This window comes from Puma concolor, chromosome A2, assembly GCF_028749965.1.
Source record: "Puma concolor isolate L17-30 chromosome A2, mPumCon1.1.hap2, whole genome shotgun sequence".
In the NCBI taxonomy this organism is placed as follows: domain Eukaryota; kingdom Metazoa; phylum Chordata; class Mammalia; order Carnivora; family Felidae; genus Puma; species Puma concolor.
Window position 1 is genome coordinate 134,615,817 of NC_141668.1, and position 17,912 is coordinate 134,633,728.

Here is a 17,912-nt window from a genome sequence, read left to right on the forward strand (position 1 = left end):
TTGCTCTTTTGTTTTAGGAAGAGGACAAGGTTAGAAGAACTGTGGGGTCTGCTTGGTCCATCCAGCCTCCTGCTTAGCCAGCTTCCAAGTGGTCCTGGGTACTTAACATGTAGTTGTCCCAGCTCGTGAGTGAGGCATTTCGTGAGATATGAGAAATAAAGTATACTGTAATGATTAGATGCTGATATTTCTAAATGTGCAGTCCACTACATTGCAACCAGGAGATAAAAAAATGATATAAGAATAACTTAAGCATTTTAGAACTGAAGGTGCCTTAGCAATGGCCTCATTCAGCAGTTCTCAAACCCTCTTGGCTTCAGGACTCCTTTTCAGGCATAAAGAAATAATCTATGTCAGGCCAATGAGAGCCTCCTGGGGACTTTGGGAACAAATTGATTGGGAGACATACCCCATCTTCCTCCAGGATTGCAGACTCAGAGGATCAAGTTGCCGTGAGACAACTCTTCTGGCTTCGGAGAAAACGTCATCTGCAGAATGGATCCAACTTTCCGAGGAAACCCAAACTGAATGCTGTGGACAGAGTTTCAAAGACCCCTGGACCTATGGTCCAGTCATGCCTTAACTTGGACGTGCTAGACAGCCCTGACTGGTTCACCTCCCAGCAAAGTGATTGAAGGGATACACTTTTGCTTGTACTAGTTTTTGTGAAGATTCCCTTGCAGTCAAGGATCCTTATTTACACAAATACCCACACTAATTTTCAGGATTTGGTCTAATTTATGCAAACCACTTAGCACAAAGTGACAGGCTCCATGATCATTATTGTGCAGCTGATTGCAAAACTGGTCTTGATGCACCACCACCTCCAATAGCCACGCTTTTCTCTTTGTCGTCTGTGTTGTGTCCCTGCTCCTTCCTCCACTCTGACTTTAGGCTCTGCTCTGTGATTGGTTTTTGTAATGGGATTTAGCAAGCATGATCCAAGAAAAAGTTTAAAATGATCTTGGGCTACCGAGGTTGCTCTCTCTCTCTCTCCGCTATCACCAGGGGAAGACAAAAGGTAGTTTCTTAAAGATCAGTTTCAATGAGGAATCTGGAACCTGATCAATAAGGTTTTTATATTCCATTTCATTAAAATTGGTCTAACGTGAACTTTGAACAGTTCCTTTAGCCATGAGTGATTTCGTAACATCATGGATCAAGCATTTGGAAGATACTGGTTCCCTGAGTTGTACGGATCTTCCAAATGTCGCACATTCCGTTGAAATATCACAAATCACATATGTCAATATTCCCACCAACCTCATTAGAAAAACTCATCATGTCATGCTCATGGAGGTGCTTATAAAATTTTCCACAGTTCCCATCTGTACATGAGACTTCAAATTCTGCAGTTGGTAACACATGCTGTCAGTTGTTTTCCTCAAAGTGATGGTCTCCCTTTGCTCATTTTGAAGAAACTGTCTTCCAAATATCCAAAACTGAATAACCATAGTTTGTCTGTAGGTAGTTTTTCAAATGGAGATCCCACCCTATGAAAAAAAGCGGTTAGTTTAGCTCTTAACCCAGTTGTCCACAAGCACTGTTCCTCAAGACAGCCAGAGTACTTCAAAATTCAGCAAAAATGCTTCCTGGATGCTTTCCATTTTGTCACACAGAAAACCGAGGGCTGTTATTCAGTAAAATTAATAATTTGGTTCATCAAGGACACTCTTCATGAAACCGGCATTTATTTTTACTTTTATTTTCAAATGATTATTTGTCCCTGTGAGTACCTATCAGTGAAAAACAGAACGATGGCTAGAAATTCCATACCACTGCCTGGATCTATGCTACAGCCCAGCAGTTTGGCCCAAAGTTGCTTCTGCACTAGACATGGCAAATGTCAAAACCGTTGTTCCACGACTAAATCATGAAGTGCAAAACATTATTCAAAATTTGAGTGTTTCAGCACTTTTTTTTTTAATCTGTTGCTGAGGATTCACGGAAAAAGATTCTATGGGATAGTGAATCGATGCTGATAGGGGCATGCAAGCAAACCAGCAAGCCCAGGTCATCTTTAGATTCACTCAGATTTGCAGGGCGCCTGGATGGCTAAGTCGGTTGAGTGTCCAACTTTGGCTGTCATGATCTCATAGTTCATGGGTTCAGGCCCTGTGTCAGGCTCTGTGTGGATAGCTCAGAGCCTGGAGCCTGCTTTGGATTCTGTGTCTCCCTCTCTCTCTCTCTCTCTCTGCCCCTCCCCTGCTCATGCTCTGCCTCTCTCTCTCAAAAATAAATAAATGTTAAAAAAATTATTCACTCAAATTTGCAAACTGTAAGTACAGTTTTGCAAGTGAGAAATTAATGCGTTCTTTATATTTGCAGCGAAATATTCAAATCCATGAATTACTGTTATCTCCGGAAAATGCCACTGTTGTTGTTCTTTTGACTGACTTTTCATGCAGCAGGCATTCAGCAATGTCAACAGTACAGGATTTATTAGTTTAGGAGCTCTTCTGTGTGCTTCTCAAACCAATGAAATATTTAACCTGTGAGATGCATCAGTAGCTGCTTTGTTTCTAGCTTGCAAATCTGTATCGAACAACTTTTGACTTTTAAAGAGTTTATCACATCTGTGGTTAAAATACTCAATTCTTTTTTTCTTTAAACTTTTAATGATGACTCTCAATGGTATCTCAATTGATACCACAATTTTGCACACAATAATATTTGAAAATATTCTGTTGCACAGACCAGTAAGGTAATTGTTAGCATCTATAACGATGGCTCACATTATATATTTGTTATTTTCAGCTTTGCCTGTTTTGTTTTTTGCCATCTATCCTTCCCTTCCGTGAGACAGAATTCTCTGAGGTATCTGTTTTCTCTTTCAACATCTTCAACATTTAAGCAAGCCATTTTAATCTTCCTGTTATAAGCCAATGAACCATCTTTAAATATAAAGAGAATATCTTTTTTTCATTTGAGAATAAAATATAAATCCTAAAATAATTTTGATAAACCTTAAATGGAGTTTTTTGAAAAAAAAAGTATAATATTGCAAAATGAGACAATAAGGTATACTCCCATTTAGTTGTGTCTTTGTGTGTATACAAAAAAAATTCATGGATTTCAAAATTTGTTGGACGTCAATGAGATTATGATTGTGAGGGTACAGTAGAAGTATTGAAAAAGTGTGAGTTCATCTCTGGAAAGATACATACTTACACCTTAAACTTACTACCTCTGACAGGTGCAGGCACCACAGGAATATTCAAGCATATATTCAATTATCCATTAAAGTGATGATGTCAACACTTGTCCTGTAGTTTGGAGAACTATTTGTGAGGGAATGACTGTAAAAGACAAATGTGTTTTAAAATTACTGTGAAAATCAGAGCTTTTCTGGGTGGCTCAGTTGGTTAAGTGTCAGACTCTTGATTACAGCTCAACTCATGATCTCGGAGTTAGTGACATTGAGTCCTTGGTAGGGCTCTGCACTAACAGCACGGAGCCTGCCTGGGATTCTCTCTCTTTCTATCTCTCTCTCTCTCTCTTTCTCCCTCTCTCTCTCTCTCCCTCCTTCTGGCCATACCCTGCTCATGTGCTCTTTCTCTCAAAATAAATTAAAAAAATTACTAGGAAAATAGTTTCGAGCTCCTAGACCCCCTACAAGGCTTGTAGGAAACTTACAGTTCCCCTAGACTGTACTCTGAGAAGTAGTAAACTCCTTTATATTTTGGAGACAGAAAAAGAGACAGACCAAAAAAAAAAAAAAAAAAAAAAGGCACTTACTTAAATTAGCTCAAAGGTAGAATTATCATGTAAATCTCCTGCACTATAGAGTGCCTTCTCTGCCTCTTTCTGTCTCTCTCTCCTCATCCTTTTTGTCCCAACATTCCACTGAATTAAAAGTCCCAAGAATATAGAAATCTTCATATTCATCTCTGGGTGTCCCAGCACTTACCAACTAGAGCAAATTGATACCCAGTAACTGATTTGTCGTTTGGGATTCAAGATTTGGTGATAAGAGATTGCTTTTGTATGCTCACATGAAAATCAAGGCTCAGTTAAAATTACCATGACTTTTAGAGATAAACTAAGAGTTCCTCTAATTTAATCTTTGGCCATAACACAATCTTTCTGTTTTTGTTTTTAGTAAAAATGGCATTCAATTACTAATGAGAAAATCTAGCTGAACTAACTTAAACCACAAGTTAGGGGGACGTGGGTGGCTTAGTTAAGCATCAGACTCTTGATTTCGGCTTAAGTCATGATCTCACAGTCATGGGATCCAGCTCAGCCTGAGATTCTCTTTCTCTCTCTGTCAAAAATAAATAAACAAACATTCAAAACAAAATAAAAAGTACTCACAAGTTAGTTCATAGGCTTAGGTAACTAACTATAAGTCCAGTGATGGGTTTGGCTTCAGGAACAGGCGATTCCAGGAGATCAAACAATATCGCCAGATACGACCACCGGTCAGACCTCATTTCTCTTCTCGTGGCATTTTGGCTTTATTTCTATAAAGATTCCTTCCACAAGTGAGGGAGGAAAACTTCTAGCAGCCCAAATCTATATCTGTACAGTCTATAATTCAAAGACAGAGACATGCTTTCTCTCTCCTAACATTCATTTGTCAGTCACATGAAAGAACTTTTATTAATGTTTCCAGGGCTCACACGCATATCCCTGGAAGAATTAGTGAGGTTAGGAGGATGGGGTTCTATGATTGGCCCAGACTTTAATATGTGCTCACCTCTGAAGACAGAGATAAAATAGACCACACTTGTGACTCCCCTTCTAATTTTTCATGGAGTGAAAGTGGGTACTAAAGAAAAAACTGCTGCATTTTAATTTACAATATTTTTATGACCAATATACATATACTTCATAATACCAAAAAAAAAAGGAGCATGAAAATCGCCTGCAATGCTACCATACACAGAGATTGCAAGAGAAAAATGCATGTGTATATTTTCAGTTTGGAAATAGGATTGAAAAAGGAAAAAGGTACAAGTTTTTAAGTTCAATATATATTTGGGGTGCCCGGGTGGCTCAATCAGTTAAGGGTCTGACACTTGATTTCAGCTCAGCTCATGATCTCACGGTTAGTTAGTTCAAGCACCACGTTGGGCTCTGTGCTGACAATGAGGAGGCTGCTTGGGATTCTCTCTCTTCTCTGTCTCTGCCTATCCCCGGCTAACGTGTGCTCTCTCTCTCTCTCTAAATAAATAAATAAATAAATAAACATTGAAAATTTTTAATAAAATAAATTAATATATAGTCAACCATTTCCTCCCATTGCAAAATATTCTCCATAACCTAACTGTAATGACTGGTTCAAAGAGCAATCTTGGGAGATGCTCACAAACTTTCCTCTTCCATAAGAGTAATTTTGATCTTCTTTTTGTAGGTGAAGTTACTATTTTCTCTGCAGCGTGCCTTGTTGTTTAGGTAAGGCTATAGGGTGGACGCTGAGCATCTCATGGAAAGCCTTTACTTCCCTATGCCCCCAAATAAATTCATATTCAAATATTGAATCTGGGGAAAGATTACAGACATACCAGCATGTGCCCGGACTTGCAGAGGTTTGAAAGAAAGCTTGGCTGGAGGCCCTTCTCGCTCCTGCCATGTGGCTGAGCAGGCTGTGAGGCCAGAACCTCACACGTGCATGAATACCGGAAGCGGTGAGCATGGTGAGCAATATCCTGACTTGATTATTTCAGATTCTTGTTACTTGTTAAATAATGGAACAGGAACAATCCACAGCAGGCGTCCTTGAAGTTACAGGGAGCCAGTCATGCCTAGGAGAAAAAGTCTGTGAAAATATCCTTCTTTCCTTGCACAAATACAGCCAGATGCGAAGACCTTCAGTGAAAGTCTTCCCGATTGAGCTATGGAAATGGATGCGTCGCATGTGCTCCGTTGTGAGACAGGATTCTCTTAAGCGGTATGCCGGTAAATGTTCAGCAACAAAATAAAGAAAACAAAACAGTATTTCTAAGCGTTTGCCAACATCTATGGTATAAATACTCCCGCAATGTTTAGTTTTCAATTGTCAACCTGACATCACTGAATGTGGTTTTAGGAAGAGAATCAGGCGTTTGACTTGGATCACCTGGCAAAAGCGTGCAGCAGCACAACATTGATTCAGCCCTTCCCTTCAACCACGTGTTTAGTGAGTTCCTCTGCGGTGTCAGACCTGGTGCTAGCCTCTGGGGGTTCAATAGTGAGCAAAACACATACATGGTTCCCGCTCACTTGGATTTGTAACGTAGTGGAGAAGAGAGACGTGAATCAAACATTCACTAAAATAGAAGTCACACTAAAGCAGGTACTAAGAGGTTGTTACCTTGTCTGGGATCAGAGAAGACTCCCCTGACTGTTATTTGTCTGCATGCCAGGGTAGGATACTGGTTTCAAGCCAGAGGGAAAAGCAGCTTCCAATATCTGGGCGTCACCCCTCTTCTCTTGATAACCAGATCCTTGTATTAAATCCCCATATCTGAAATATCTAGGGTGGATTCTCTTTTCCTGACTAGACTCTAGATGATGTACTGAGGAAGTACATTTGAATTGAAATCTGTGAATATCTTACATTGGCTTTCTCCCCAAGCATTGAAACCTTGAGACAAGGATTTGAAGAAAAAGTCGGGGAGTGGAGAAGTAAGACAAGGGACAGAAGGAAGTAATTAAAGCATGCGTTATCAAGCAAACTAGCACCGTGAGCATCTTGAGCTGAATTCTACCTGGGACTCTCAAAGAGTGTGTTGAAAATGCCCCTCAGACTTATTTAAGGAGAGAGACAACTCCCAACAGCCATCTGTTGAGGGCTGCTTCTGAGGGGTGTAATTCCCCAGCATTTTTGGCATGCAGTAAAAATGGAAAGTGTGCACACTTGTGGCCAAGGAAGACCACAGGCAAGGAGACTCAGGGATGGCATTTGGAAGTCGGGTCAACTGGATTAGAAATGGTCAGTGCCAAAGGGATTTGTGCAGGGCACTGATAATGTCTGCTACAAATAAGTAAAAATAAATTGGTGTGTGTGTAGAACCATGTGAACACCTTTGTAGAAAATGTATTCAAAGCTGTTGAGAGTTGGCTCAAATACTACAAGTATGCATAAGTAGTTCATCATTCTATACCGGGCTTCAGCTAAATATGTTTGGACACCACTGTAATAATAGCAGCCCTAAACCAACCTGAGTTATATTGCTACCCACAGATAGCTCTTGAAATTTCCAACCTTTGACCTTTGAAAATGTGCAGTTGGTAAGGATGTGTTGTATTAATAGCATGTGTCAACCTTCTCTCTGACATTTCCCTCTTTCACTAAAGCCTTTTATTTTGTCTCCAAACTACCTTCACTTCCTCTGCCTATACGTTTTCACAAACTCTTCTACCTTTCTAGGATGCTTCTGCCTTCCTCCTCCACCCTCCCCCACACGCAAAATCACACAATCTGTCCGGTGAACCCCCATTCATTTTTCCATACCCAGGTCCAGCATCAGCCCCTCTGTAAAGCTTGCTCTGAGCCTCAGGATCAGATAAGCTTAGCTTTCCTACACTCCATTTTACATAGCAGCATGTGGTCAAGAACAAGAACTTGAGAAACAAACTACCCTCCCTTTTTATTCAGGTAAAGTTGATGGGACACAAAATTAACCATCTTAAAATGTGCAATTCAGTAGAATTAGTACATTCACAATGTTTTGCAACCATCATCTCTAACCAGTTCCAAAACATTTTCAACACCCTGAAAGGAAACCCTGTACCCATGAAACCAGTAACTGCTAAGAGTTCATTTATCCTGGATATTTCTTAAAAGTGGAATTATACCAATATGCAACTGGCGTTCGTGTCTCACTTCTTTCACTTGGCATGTTTTCCAGGTTCCCCCATGTTGTAGCCTATGTTAGTACTTCATTTTTATGACTGAAGAATATTCCCTTGTATGGATATGCATACCCTTGTATGGATTCCCTTGTATGTATGTACAAATAGGTTTGACAACCTATTTCCAATACTTCTGGGTATCCACTTAGGAGTGGGATTTCTGACTCACATGGAAATTCTATGTTTAACTTCTTGAAGAACCATTGAACTCTTTTTCACAGTAGTTACACCATTTTACATTCCCAACTTCGAGGTGAGAGGGTTTAATTTCTAGAACTGCCCAGTCTTGAATATCGGTCCAGCTGCGTACTAGCTGTGCAGTCTTGGGCAAGTTACTTTCTGTGCCCAATTTCTATCATAAATAAAGAAGAGTAGAATTGTACCTACCTTATATGATTGTTTGAAGGGTTGATTAAGTGTATAAGTGTATGTAAAACACCTAAATACTGCCTGGTCCATAGGAAGCACCAAGTGTTAGCTATTTTAGTTATTTACTGCTGTTAGAGCACTCATTGTTCTCCATGAAAACTCAAAACATATCTCCACTTTTTAGCAGCATACCTAGCAAACAGAATATAGTCAACAAGTGTTTGGAGATTGAAATGGATGGTAAAAGCTAAGGAACTTTTCAAAAATAAGTAGGTAGAAATTTAAGCCATATTAAATATTGAAATATATAGCAACAAGTATTTAAACTGTGTGATACTCACATAATAATAGATACATAGATACGTATTTTGTAGGTAACAATCAAGTGGTCCATGATAGACCCTACTATATAAGTTCTTTTCTTCAAAAAAAATGTTAATGTTTCTTTATTTTTGAGAGAGAGAGAGAAAGAGAGCAGGGGCAAGAGAGGTGCAGAGAGAGAGAGAGGAAGACACAGAACTCAAAGCAGGCTCCAGGCTCCACACTGTCAGCACAGAGCCTGATGCAAGGCTGAAACTCATGAACTGTGAGATCATGACCTGAGTCAAAGCTGGATGCTTAACTGACTGAGCCACCCAGGCACCCCTATAAGTTCTTAATATATGGCAGGCGTATGATAAATTATAAAGAAGTATGAATTATAAAAAGTTCTGTATCTAACACCATATACCAGGGTCAATCCAGATGAATGTGAATTTTTATTTAAAATTAAATTACACAAAATTACAAGAAAATTTAGGCAGGGGCACCTGGGTGGCTCAGTTGGTTGAGCATCCCACTTTGGCTCAGGTCCTGATCTCATGGTCTGTGAGTTCGAGTCCCAGGTCGGGCTCTGTGCTGACAGCTCAGAGCCTGGAGCCTGCTTCAGATTCTGTGTCTCCCCCTCTCTGCCCCTCCCCCATCATGTTCTGTCTCTTTATCTCTCTCTGTCAAAAATAAATAAACATTAAAAAAAATTTTTTTAAAGAAAATTTAGGCAAATATATTTGTCTCTCTACCTGGGAGATAGAAGTATGGAAGAAATCTCAAAGGAAGAGAGCAATGAATCTGGTTATTATAACAGAAAAAGGCTCTGCTCTTCAAAAAATAAATGAAATAAAAAGGCAAGCAAACAGAAAAAATAACATAAATATTACAAAGTGTTTATATCCTTAACATAGAAAGAACTGTTATAAGTCATTAAGGAAAACAGCACGGCAGTAATAGAAAAATAAGGGGAAAAGTAGTGTTTTAAAATAATTTCCAGGGGCGCCTGGGTGGCGCAGTCGGTTAAGCGTCCGACTTCAGCCAGGTCACGATCTCGCGGTCCGTGAGTTCGAGCCCCGCGTCAGGCTCTGGGCTGGTGGCTCAGAGCCTGGAGCCTGTTTCCGATTCTGTGTCTCCCTCTCTCTCTGCCCCTCCCCCGTTCGTGCTCTGTCTCTCTCTGTCCCAAAAATAAATAAACGTTGGAAAAAAAAAATTAAAAAAAAAAAATAATTTCCAAAGGAAAAATAATAACCAAAAAACAAATTAAAAAAAAAATCAAGGGGCGCCTGGGTGGCGCAGTCGGTTAAGCTTCCGACTTCAGCCAGGTCACGATCTCGCAGTCCGTGAGTTCCAGCCCCGCGTCAGGCTCTGGGCTGATGGCTCGGAGCCTGTTTCCGATGCTGTGTCTCCCTCTCTCTCTGCCCCTCCCCCGTTCATGCTCTGTTTCTCTCTGTCCCAAAAATAAATAAAAAACGTTGAAAAAAAATTAAAAAAAAAATCATGAAAATGAAAATATCTTATTTTATTAAGAAACAAAGAAATGTGAATTAAAGGAGAAGCCATTTTTACCCAATAAATTAACTGGACTTTAGACACTGATAAGCCTCAGTGACAGTGTGGGTACACTGAGATGGGGCTGTCACATATTGCTGATCGCTGTGCAAATTGTTGCAAATTTTCTGGAAATTCTAGAACTTCTTTTAATACAATCATATATTCTTGTTTATGCCTGGTTTCTTCTACAAGTTTAATGTTTTTGAGATTCATCCATGTTATTGTGTATATCAGAAGTCCTTTCTTTTAGTTGTGAAGCAATGTTCTGTAGTGTGAATACACAACAAATTGTTTATCCATTACTATTGGTGAACATTTGGGTGGCTTCTAATTTGGGGCTCTTACAGATAAAGCCCGTTATGAACATTCTTGAACAACTCCTTATTTGGACACATGTTTCATTGGGGGGGGGGGGCGGTAAATACCTAAGAATGAAATTGCTATATTGTATGGTAAATATACATTGCAGTTTATAAGAAACTGTCAAACTATTTTCCATTTTTTGAAATATTCGACTAATTTATATTTCTACCAATAAGGTATGAGAGTTGAAGGAGTTCCATTTCTTCACCAACACTTAGTATTGTCAGTCTCTTAATTTAGGCAATCTATTCGTTGTGGGTTTTTTAAAATGTTTATTTAGTTTTGGGGGGGGGAGAATGCGAGTGGGGGAGGGACAGAGAAGGGGAGACAGAGGATCCCAAGTGGGCTCCACGCTTACAGCACAGAGCCCAGTGCAGGGCTCAAACTCTTGAACCATGAGATCATGACCTGAGCTGAAGTCAGGGGCTTAATCGACTGAGCCACCCAGCTGCCCCAGGATTTTTTTGTTTTAAAGTAAGAATATTTTTTGGGTGGTGTTGTGTTTGTCATATTGCCTCCCATCTTGGCCATGATGTCTGGTTGTTTCATTCTTAACAGACTAAAGGCAGAGCAAGTTCAGGTGGCCAAAACCTGATCTTTCCAACCTTTCATCAATTGGTTCATCTACTGAAGGCCTTTGACTGAATCAATTATTTTATTAGGGAGTACAAAATGATAATTTAAAAAATTCTCTCATTCTTTCCATATTTTTACCTAGAAGGTTCCCATAAACCACAACTTTCACATACTGACCATAGTTATTTTGTTGCCCTGAAAGAGCATCGACACAGGAAACAGGAAAAATCCTTATTCTTTCTCTTAAGTTGCCAATAAATGGAATTGTCAATAATTTTTTCGAAGAGTTTTCTCTTGACTTGGGAAAATGTTCACAATATAATGTTGAGTAAGCAAAGCAGGATAAAGCTATATTTAGTAAGAGCATTCGTTTTCTCTGCTTTATGGGATTGTGGGTAGTTCTTATTTAAACTACACTTAGTATATTTTCCTAGTTTCAATAACGAGCAATACTTACAAAATCTGTCCAAAAAAGTTATTATAAGTTTGCTGACTTATTCGATGGATGGCTGGATCAAGTTTTTTCAACATTTCCCATTTTCACAGCTGTTTGAGGCTGTGTAGTGCACATATTATAAAGGAGGTGAAGAGCATTAGACAGGGAAAAGGCAGAGGTTCCATTAAGCCAGCTCTTGAGTTTCTCCGATCTAATCCATTTTCTTCCTTTAGGTCCTGACATCTTTTAAGAAGAAGTGAGATAGAATGGGCTGGACTATAAATAAAACTGCTGCTGGCAAGAAGAAAACATGAGGGGTTGCTACCATAAAATCCCACCATGAAAACTTGAAAAGAAAAATGCCTCAGGTAAAAGGCCTATGTTCCTGCTTGTTGATAAGTAAAGATATTTAGAGACATAACATCACCTCTGATCTCTCTAATGTTTTTATAGCTCATGCTGATATTTAGGTATTTGGGATATGTCAAAATCCTATTCTGTTACACACTGAATCGGTCAACGTCTCCAAAGAGTGCCATTTACTGTTGTATGTGTGCCTTTTAAGTGTTCAAATCTTTGCACCAAAATGAATTCCACTTTATAAGAAAACAACTCAGTGAGGGATCTTTATGCGAGACAAATACTGATTGGAAAATATGGCTTCCTTGGATCCAGGCACCCAGGTCTTCCCTGGAGCCATGGTTTATTTATGGAAGTTGAAGGCTAGCATTTTCACCTTTAGCATTTGATTGTCAGAATCTCAGCCTGGCATACAAAAATCTGAACTCACATTTTTTCCCCCTCTACAGGCTATTTGTTCTTTAGTGCAGCTTTCATTCCTCTTTGGATACATTCTCTTTGGCCGATTCAGCACCATTAGACTACAAAATGCCTCAAAGCATCAAATGATGTTTATTGAGATTGACAATCTCTGGGAAGCAGGCTTTCATTGTGGTTTGACTGAATTGAGTATTTCCCCCATGACAGTCACCCATGCAATTATTTGATCAGAGAGAGGCTTCATGCTGTTTACCAGCGTGGTGATCCCAGAAGTGAACATCATGAGAGGATTTCTCATTTTAGAGAAAGATACTGATATTTCAAGTGGCTACTATAAGCTAGACTTTTTTGTTGTGGCTATTTGTTTGTTTTCCTCCAGCAACCATATCCAGTTTTCCTCTAAAGAATGAGCACTCCACATTTGTAGTCATGAGGTTTAGGTACGACTGACTTCATCTTTCTGGGGATGGGCTTCCATAGCTTTCAAATAAATGTACTTCTTTTCTCTTACTATAGTGATTGATTTGAGAAGAGGCAGGTAAATAAAGCACACTGATTCCAGGTACTGAGAGAAGTTATCTCCTTCTTCCATGGAAACCACCAGAGGACAGAACTTTCTTTTGGCTAGACAGTAAAGCATGAGGATGTATGGCCTAGAACTTCCTCAGCAATTGTTGAAAGATGAGGTGAGCCATTCTGGGAACACGGTCAATGCCCAGAGGAGGCACACGACACAGAGGTAGATTACTCGTGACTCCATAAACTCTGGACCAAAGCTCCTCCGGATGTTTTACAGTGAGTGAGCCATTAAATGTGTCTATATTTCTTAAGCTAAGTTGGATTGAGTTTCCTGTTGTTTGCAATCCAAGATTCTTAGCTAATGAGGAGAAGTCAGTCTAATGTTGGCTCCTTTGGCAAGGCCAACACAGGAGTTCAGGCTATTGATTCTGTTTATAAGGAGTTCAGAATCAGGAAAGACGAATACTTGGTGAAAGAGGTAAAAATATTAGTTATATCTTGGGGAAAGGCACATGGGAGCTTTCCGGGTGGCTGGAAATGCTCTGCATCTTGACCTGGAGAGTGGTTACACAGGTGTAGACATATATAAATATTCATTAATCTGTACACTTAGCATTTGCACATAATATCACTGCATATCACTGCACATATATTATACCTTAACTTAAAAAAATCTTTAGCTAATTGAGAAAGAATGTTTGACCAAAAATGGCAGCCAGACTGAATTGTTGCTGTAGCTTCCAATAGTACCAAGAAGCAAATTGCTTTATCAAACTTCAACAAAAAACCATGTCATCAGATGCATCTCTGGCAGGAGGGTATCTGTAGATGCATGACATAATTTAGATGCACACACTTTGGGAAAAATCTCTGTATACACATCCATACATACATCCATATACTATACACATCTTAGGTGCATATGTAGCCTGTATTATATATGTGCATGTATATGTATAAATGTACATTTTTGAATCTATATGCTCCTAGTATGTGTGTATGTGTGTACATATATATATATATACACATATGTATATACACACATACACATACATTTTGAGGAATACACACACAAACACACATGTATACACACACATACATAATACATTTGAGGAACATACAGAGTCAAACCAAGATGTAGTGACCAAAAAGAACTGTGCTATGAAATAATTTAGTGTTCACTCTTGAAATCATTTTTTTTTTTTTTTTGGTCAAAGGGCAGGAGTAGATGTCATAACTTTGAGCTTGTATTGTTTCCAAAAGAAAGAAACAATACAATTCACTGGCATACTCAGTTGCTTCCAAACAAGGCTCGCCTCTGACAGACAAGTGACTCACAAATTCATCTTTTTACATGAAATTTATGTTGCACTTAATTTTTCTCAGGGCCAAAGCTATAAATAGAAATCAGGTCATTGTATCATGACAATAAAATTATGATTATTTATGCACATTGGAGATGAGAAAGCGACTTGCCTTCATAAATTACCTTTTTTCCATGATTCACTGAATTCTTCCCGACCCATGAATAATGAGGTCCCTAATTTCCTACAAAGAATTGGAGAAATGAAGACAAATTGAGGGTGGGAGGAGCCTGGAGGAAAATTATTAAATTAGGGATTTACATTTTTACATAGTAAGTGTATGGAGAATGTTCCATGGCAGTCTGTACTAAATCGATGCTGCATAATGTGGAAAATAGCAGCCTGATGATTCTTTATTTCCCTTGACAAGTGTAAATGCTGTTATTCTAACCATGGCACTGAATACTTTTTTGGAGACTGCTTGTTATATTAAAAAAAAAAAACCTCCTTTAAGAAGCTCTTATGTTAGTAGCATGTGCAATCCTACCAGCTTTCATACACCCTCAGCAAAAGTCTGTTTTGCCTGTCACAGGCTCTCTTTGTTCCTGACTGCAAAATAAGCATTTAAAAATGGGGTTTTTATTAAAATCATGAAATTTTCAAATAAAATTGGACTCTACTCTGTGAAATGCAACATTCACCACTGGAAAAAGTCCATGAACAAGAATAGTCCAATGTGATTATATAACATCATGGAAAGAAGAAAGAAATGTTGACCATTTTTCTTAAACTATGTACCAATAAATTCCTTAAAATGTAAGTTGCCGTAGTCATCCTCTGTCTCCTCTAGAGAATGAGAAATAAGGATGAAAAGCATTAATAGAAGAGAAATGAGTAACACTGTTATAAAATAATATCACCATTTTATTATCCCAATAAATTCTAAAAGTGTCATCATCATTTCCAATTTTATAGAAGGGCTGCAGTGTGATAAAATACAAAACAAATATGAGATTTCTTTCATTTTAAAAGTACTATTGGATCCACTATAGATAGAATTTTATTTTTTTTTCTCCAACAAAAGGAAAACAGTAAGCGCAGTGAAATGGAGATCCTTGTTTAATTAAAAAAAAAAAAAAAGAGGATTTTCTGCTCTCACACTGTAAGATCTTTGCATTTCAGACTCTACTAACATGACATTCATCATCATTTGGGTAAGTACTTAGTTAAAGTCTTCCCTTGTGGCTTCAGACTGAGAACAGCATCTGATCAGCAGCCTTGGTTTCACACTGGCACAACTTCTCATTAAAATACATATGAAGACGTGGTGTGAGGTGAAAAATCAGGGCAATAACCCAAACTAGGACTGATGACCAACCTAAGCCAATATTTTATATAAATTCCCACTCACTTAGTAATGCCTTTTTAATAGGATGTGAATGACCTTTATCTGTCAGACCTCTCTGAAATACCAGATTAGACATTTTAGTAAACTAAGCTATGTCCCCTGCCTCCACCCTACAGGTGTTCTTTTGGAAGCAGACATTGGTGGCATTCTCCTTCCGTTCTTTCTAGCTCCGTCTCTACCCCAGTAAGGTCTCTCTCTTTGACATCGGATAAGAGACGAAAGCTCCCAGCAATCAAATGGGAGAAGACAAAGGAAGTGCCCCCCTGGTACTAGCTGAAAATTGTACTTGTTCATTTATTTCATGAAACACTTGGCAGTGGTAATAGGCTAAGATCACATCGTGCTGCCAGAGATGCACTTGATGCAGGCATCGATAATGGAGCTGGAAGCTGTATGTGTGAATTTATTTTCCCAGGTTGTATCTTAGTCCTTCATCAAGGCTATTCGCACAAAATAAGAGCCTCTAGTAAGACACTCATATGTTGAGGCACCTGGCTGGCTCAGTTGGTAGAGCATGTGACTCTTGATCTCAGGGTTCTTGATCTCAGGTGAGTTCGAGGCCCATGTTGGGTGAAGAGATTACTTAAAAATACAATATTAAAAAAAGACCCTTGTATGTTTATAGCATACAACCAGGAGTACGGATTGAGTGGCAATCCCTACACCCTGGTGAATAGCAAACAAAAGATCAGATGGACTCTGTCATTCCTATAGGCAAAAAACAGACAACCTCAAAACCCCCCAGGAATTTATGAAAAATATGGCAGGAAAGGAAAAGAAACCATTACCCTGGAAACTCAGAACTAGCCTCTGAAAATGATTCACCACAAAAACAGGGTGAAAAATTTAGAAAATCGGCGTCCTTACTTGAACCACAAGAAGTTTGCCATGAGGAAATCATACTGAAATGAAAATAAGATGGAACACAATGAAACATGAGATTAATGGGCTAAAGAGGGACAAGGAGAAAATTAAAATTGCAATGGCAGAATGAAAAACTTGTGAGAGGATCAAAATGAAGATAGTCACTGTTGAAAATTAAATCATTGTGGGGGGAGATGAGGTTAAGACACTCTTCCATTCTCAGAAGCAAAGGACAAAGACATTAAGACACTTCAGTGAATTTGGAATGGAGATTATACTTAATCATTTACAGGTACTTCTGAGGAAAGAGCCAGACTATTTTGAATAGAAGAAATCCTGCATAAGTTTAAGGAAGTAAACCTTCTATGACTGAAAGAAAACAACCAATAGCGAACCCTGTGTATAAAGCTGTGAAAGAGGTTGCCATTGTTTAAGTCAACCAGCATATGCCTGGAGACTTTTTGAGTTGCAAGAATAAATATATACATCCTAAGAGAGCCTAGCAAGGTAGTGGGATGAGGTGGGGTTGTGGTGGGGAGAGGCCAAGTACAGGTAACACAAAAATTGAATTTAACACCAGATGTCTCCTTAGCAGGAAATATGAATGTAGTATTTTATGGAGAAAATATTTTAATACAAAATTGGCCCTAAAAGGGTAACATATATCTTTATTAATCATTTCTTCAAATTGTCTTTGTGACCCGAGAAATATCTAGGGAAAAGGCTATTTTATAGAACTGCTCAACCTTCCCCTGAAGGCCAGAGGTAAGGAAAAGGGCGAAGAAGAGAAGGCCTTTGACTTTTTGGAGATGTCAACCAATGAAAGACAAAACTGCAAGCTGCAAAATAAAATATGTGCCTTGGGACACCTGGGTGGCTCAGTTGGTTGAGGGGCCAAATCTCGGTTTCAGCTCAGCTCATGATTTCATGATCTGTGGGATCAAGCCCCGCGTCAGGCTTCAGGCTTTGCACTGACAATGTGGAGCCTGCTTGGGATTCTCTTTCTCTTCCTCTCTCTCTCTCTGCCCCTCTCCAGCTCATGCGTGTGTGTGCACTCTCTCTCTATCTCCAACTAAATAAACATTTTTTTATAGTGCATTTATTTGGGGTCTTAAAGATTGCAATCCAAGAGGGGCGCCTGGGTGGCTCAGTCGGTTAAGTGTCCAACTTCGGCTCAGGTCATGATCTCGCGGTCAGTGAGTTTGAGCCCCGCGTCAGGATCCGTGCTGACAGCTCAGAGCCTGGAGCCTGTTTCTGATTCTGTGTCTCCCTCTCTCTCTGACCCTCCCCCGTTCATGCTCTGTCTCTCTCTGTCTCAAAAATAAATAAACATAAAAAAAAAAAAAGATTGCAATCCAAGAGACACAGATTCCACTGAAATCAAAAGCATGTTCTGGGGTGACAAAGAGGTTAGAGCTTTTGAAGAGCAAAGAGGAAATTTATATAAGTTGTTTTGAATGAAATGAAACAGGTGCTGGTATAGCTACAGTTACACTAATCTATAGGTGGCTGGTTGCTAGGGCTAGTGTTAGGTGGAAAGTTCATTTGTGTCCATTCTTACCTATAGCAGATATCTTGGCTTTGGGCTGAG

The 17,912-nt window shown here is 39.2% G+C and overlaps 2 protein-coding genes across 3 annotated transcripts in view; one reads left to right on the forward strand and one right to left on the reverse strand.

The window, feature by feature from the left end:
- Nucleotides 1-12,791, forward strand: part of LOC147583543 (transport and Golgi organization protein 1 homolog) — a 47,443-nt gene extending 34,652 nt beyond the window's left edge. The window contains exons 6-7 of the mRNA XM_086681188.1: nt 11,680-11,814; nt 12,743-12,791. Coding sequence (XP_086537314.1) covers nt 11,680-11,706 — 27 coding nt within the window. The 3' untranslated portion in view covers nt 11,707-11,814; nt 12,743-12,791. The remainder of the gene's footprint in view (nt 1-11,679; nt 11,815-12,742) is intronic.
- LOC147583540 (uncharacterized) overlaps nt 1-17,912 on the reverse strand; it is a 384,087-nt gene that overhangs the window by 85,040 nt on the left and 281,135 nt on the right. The window lies entirely within an intron of this gene.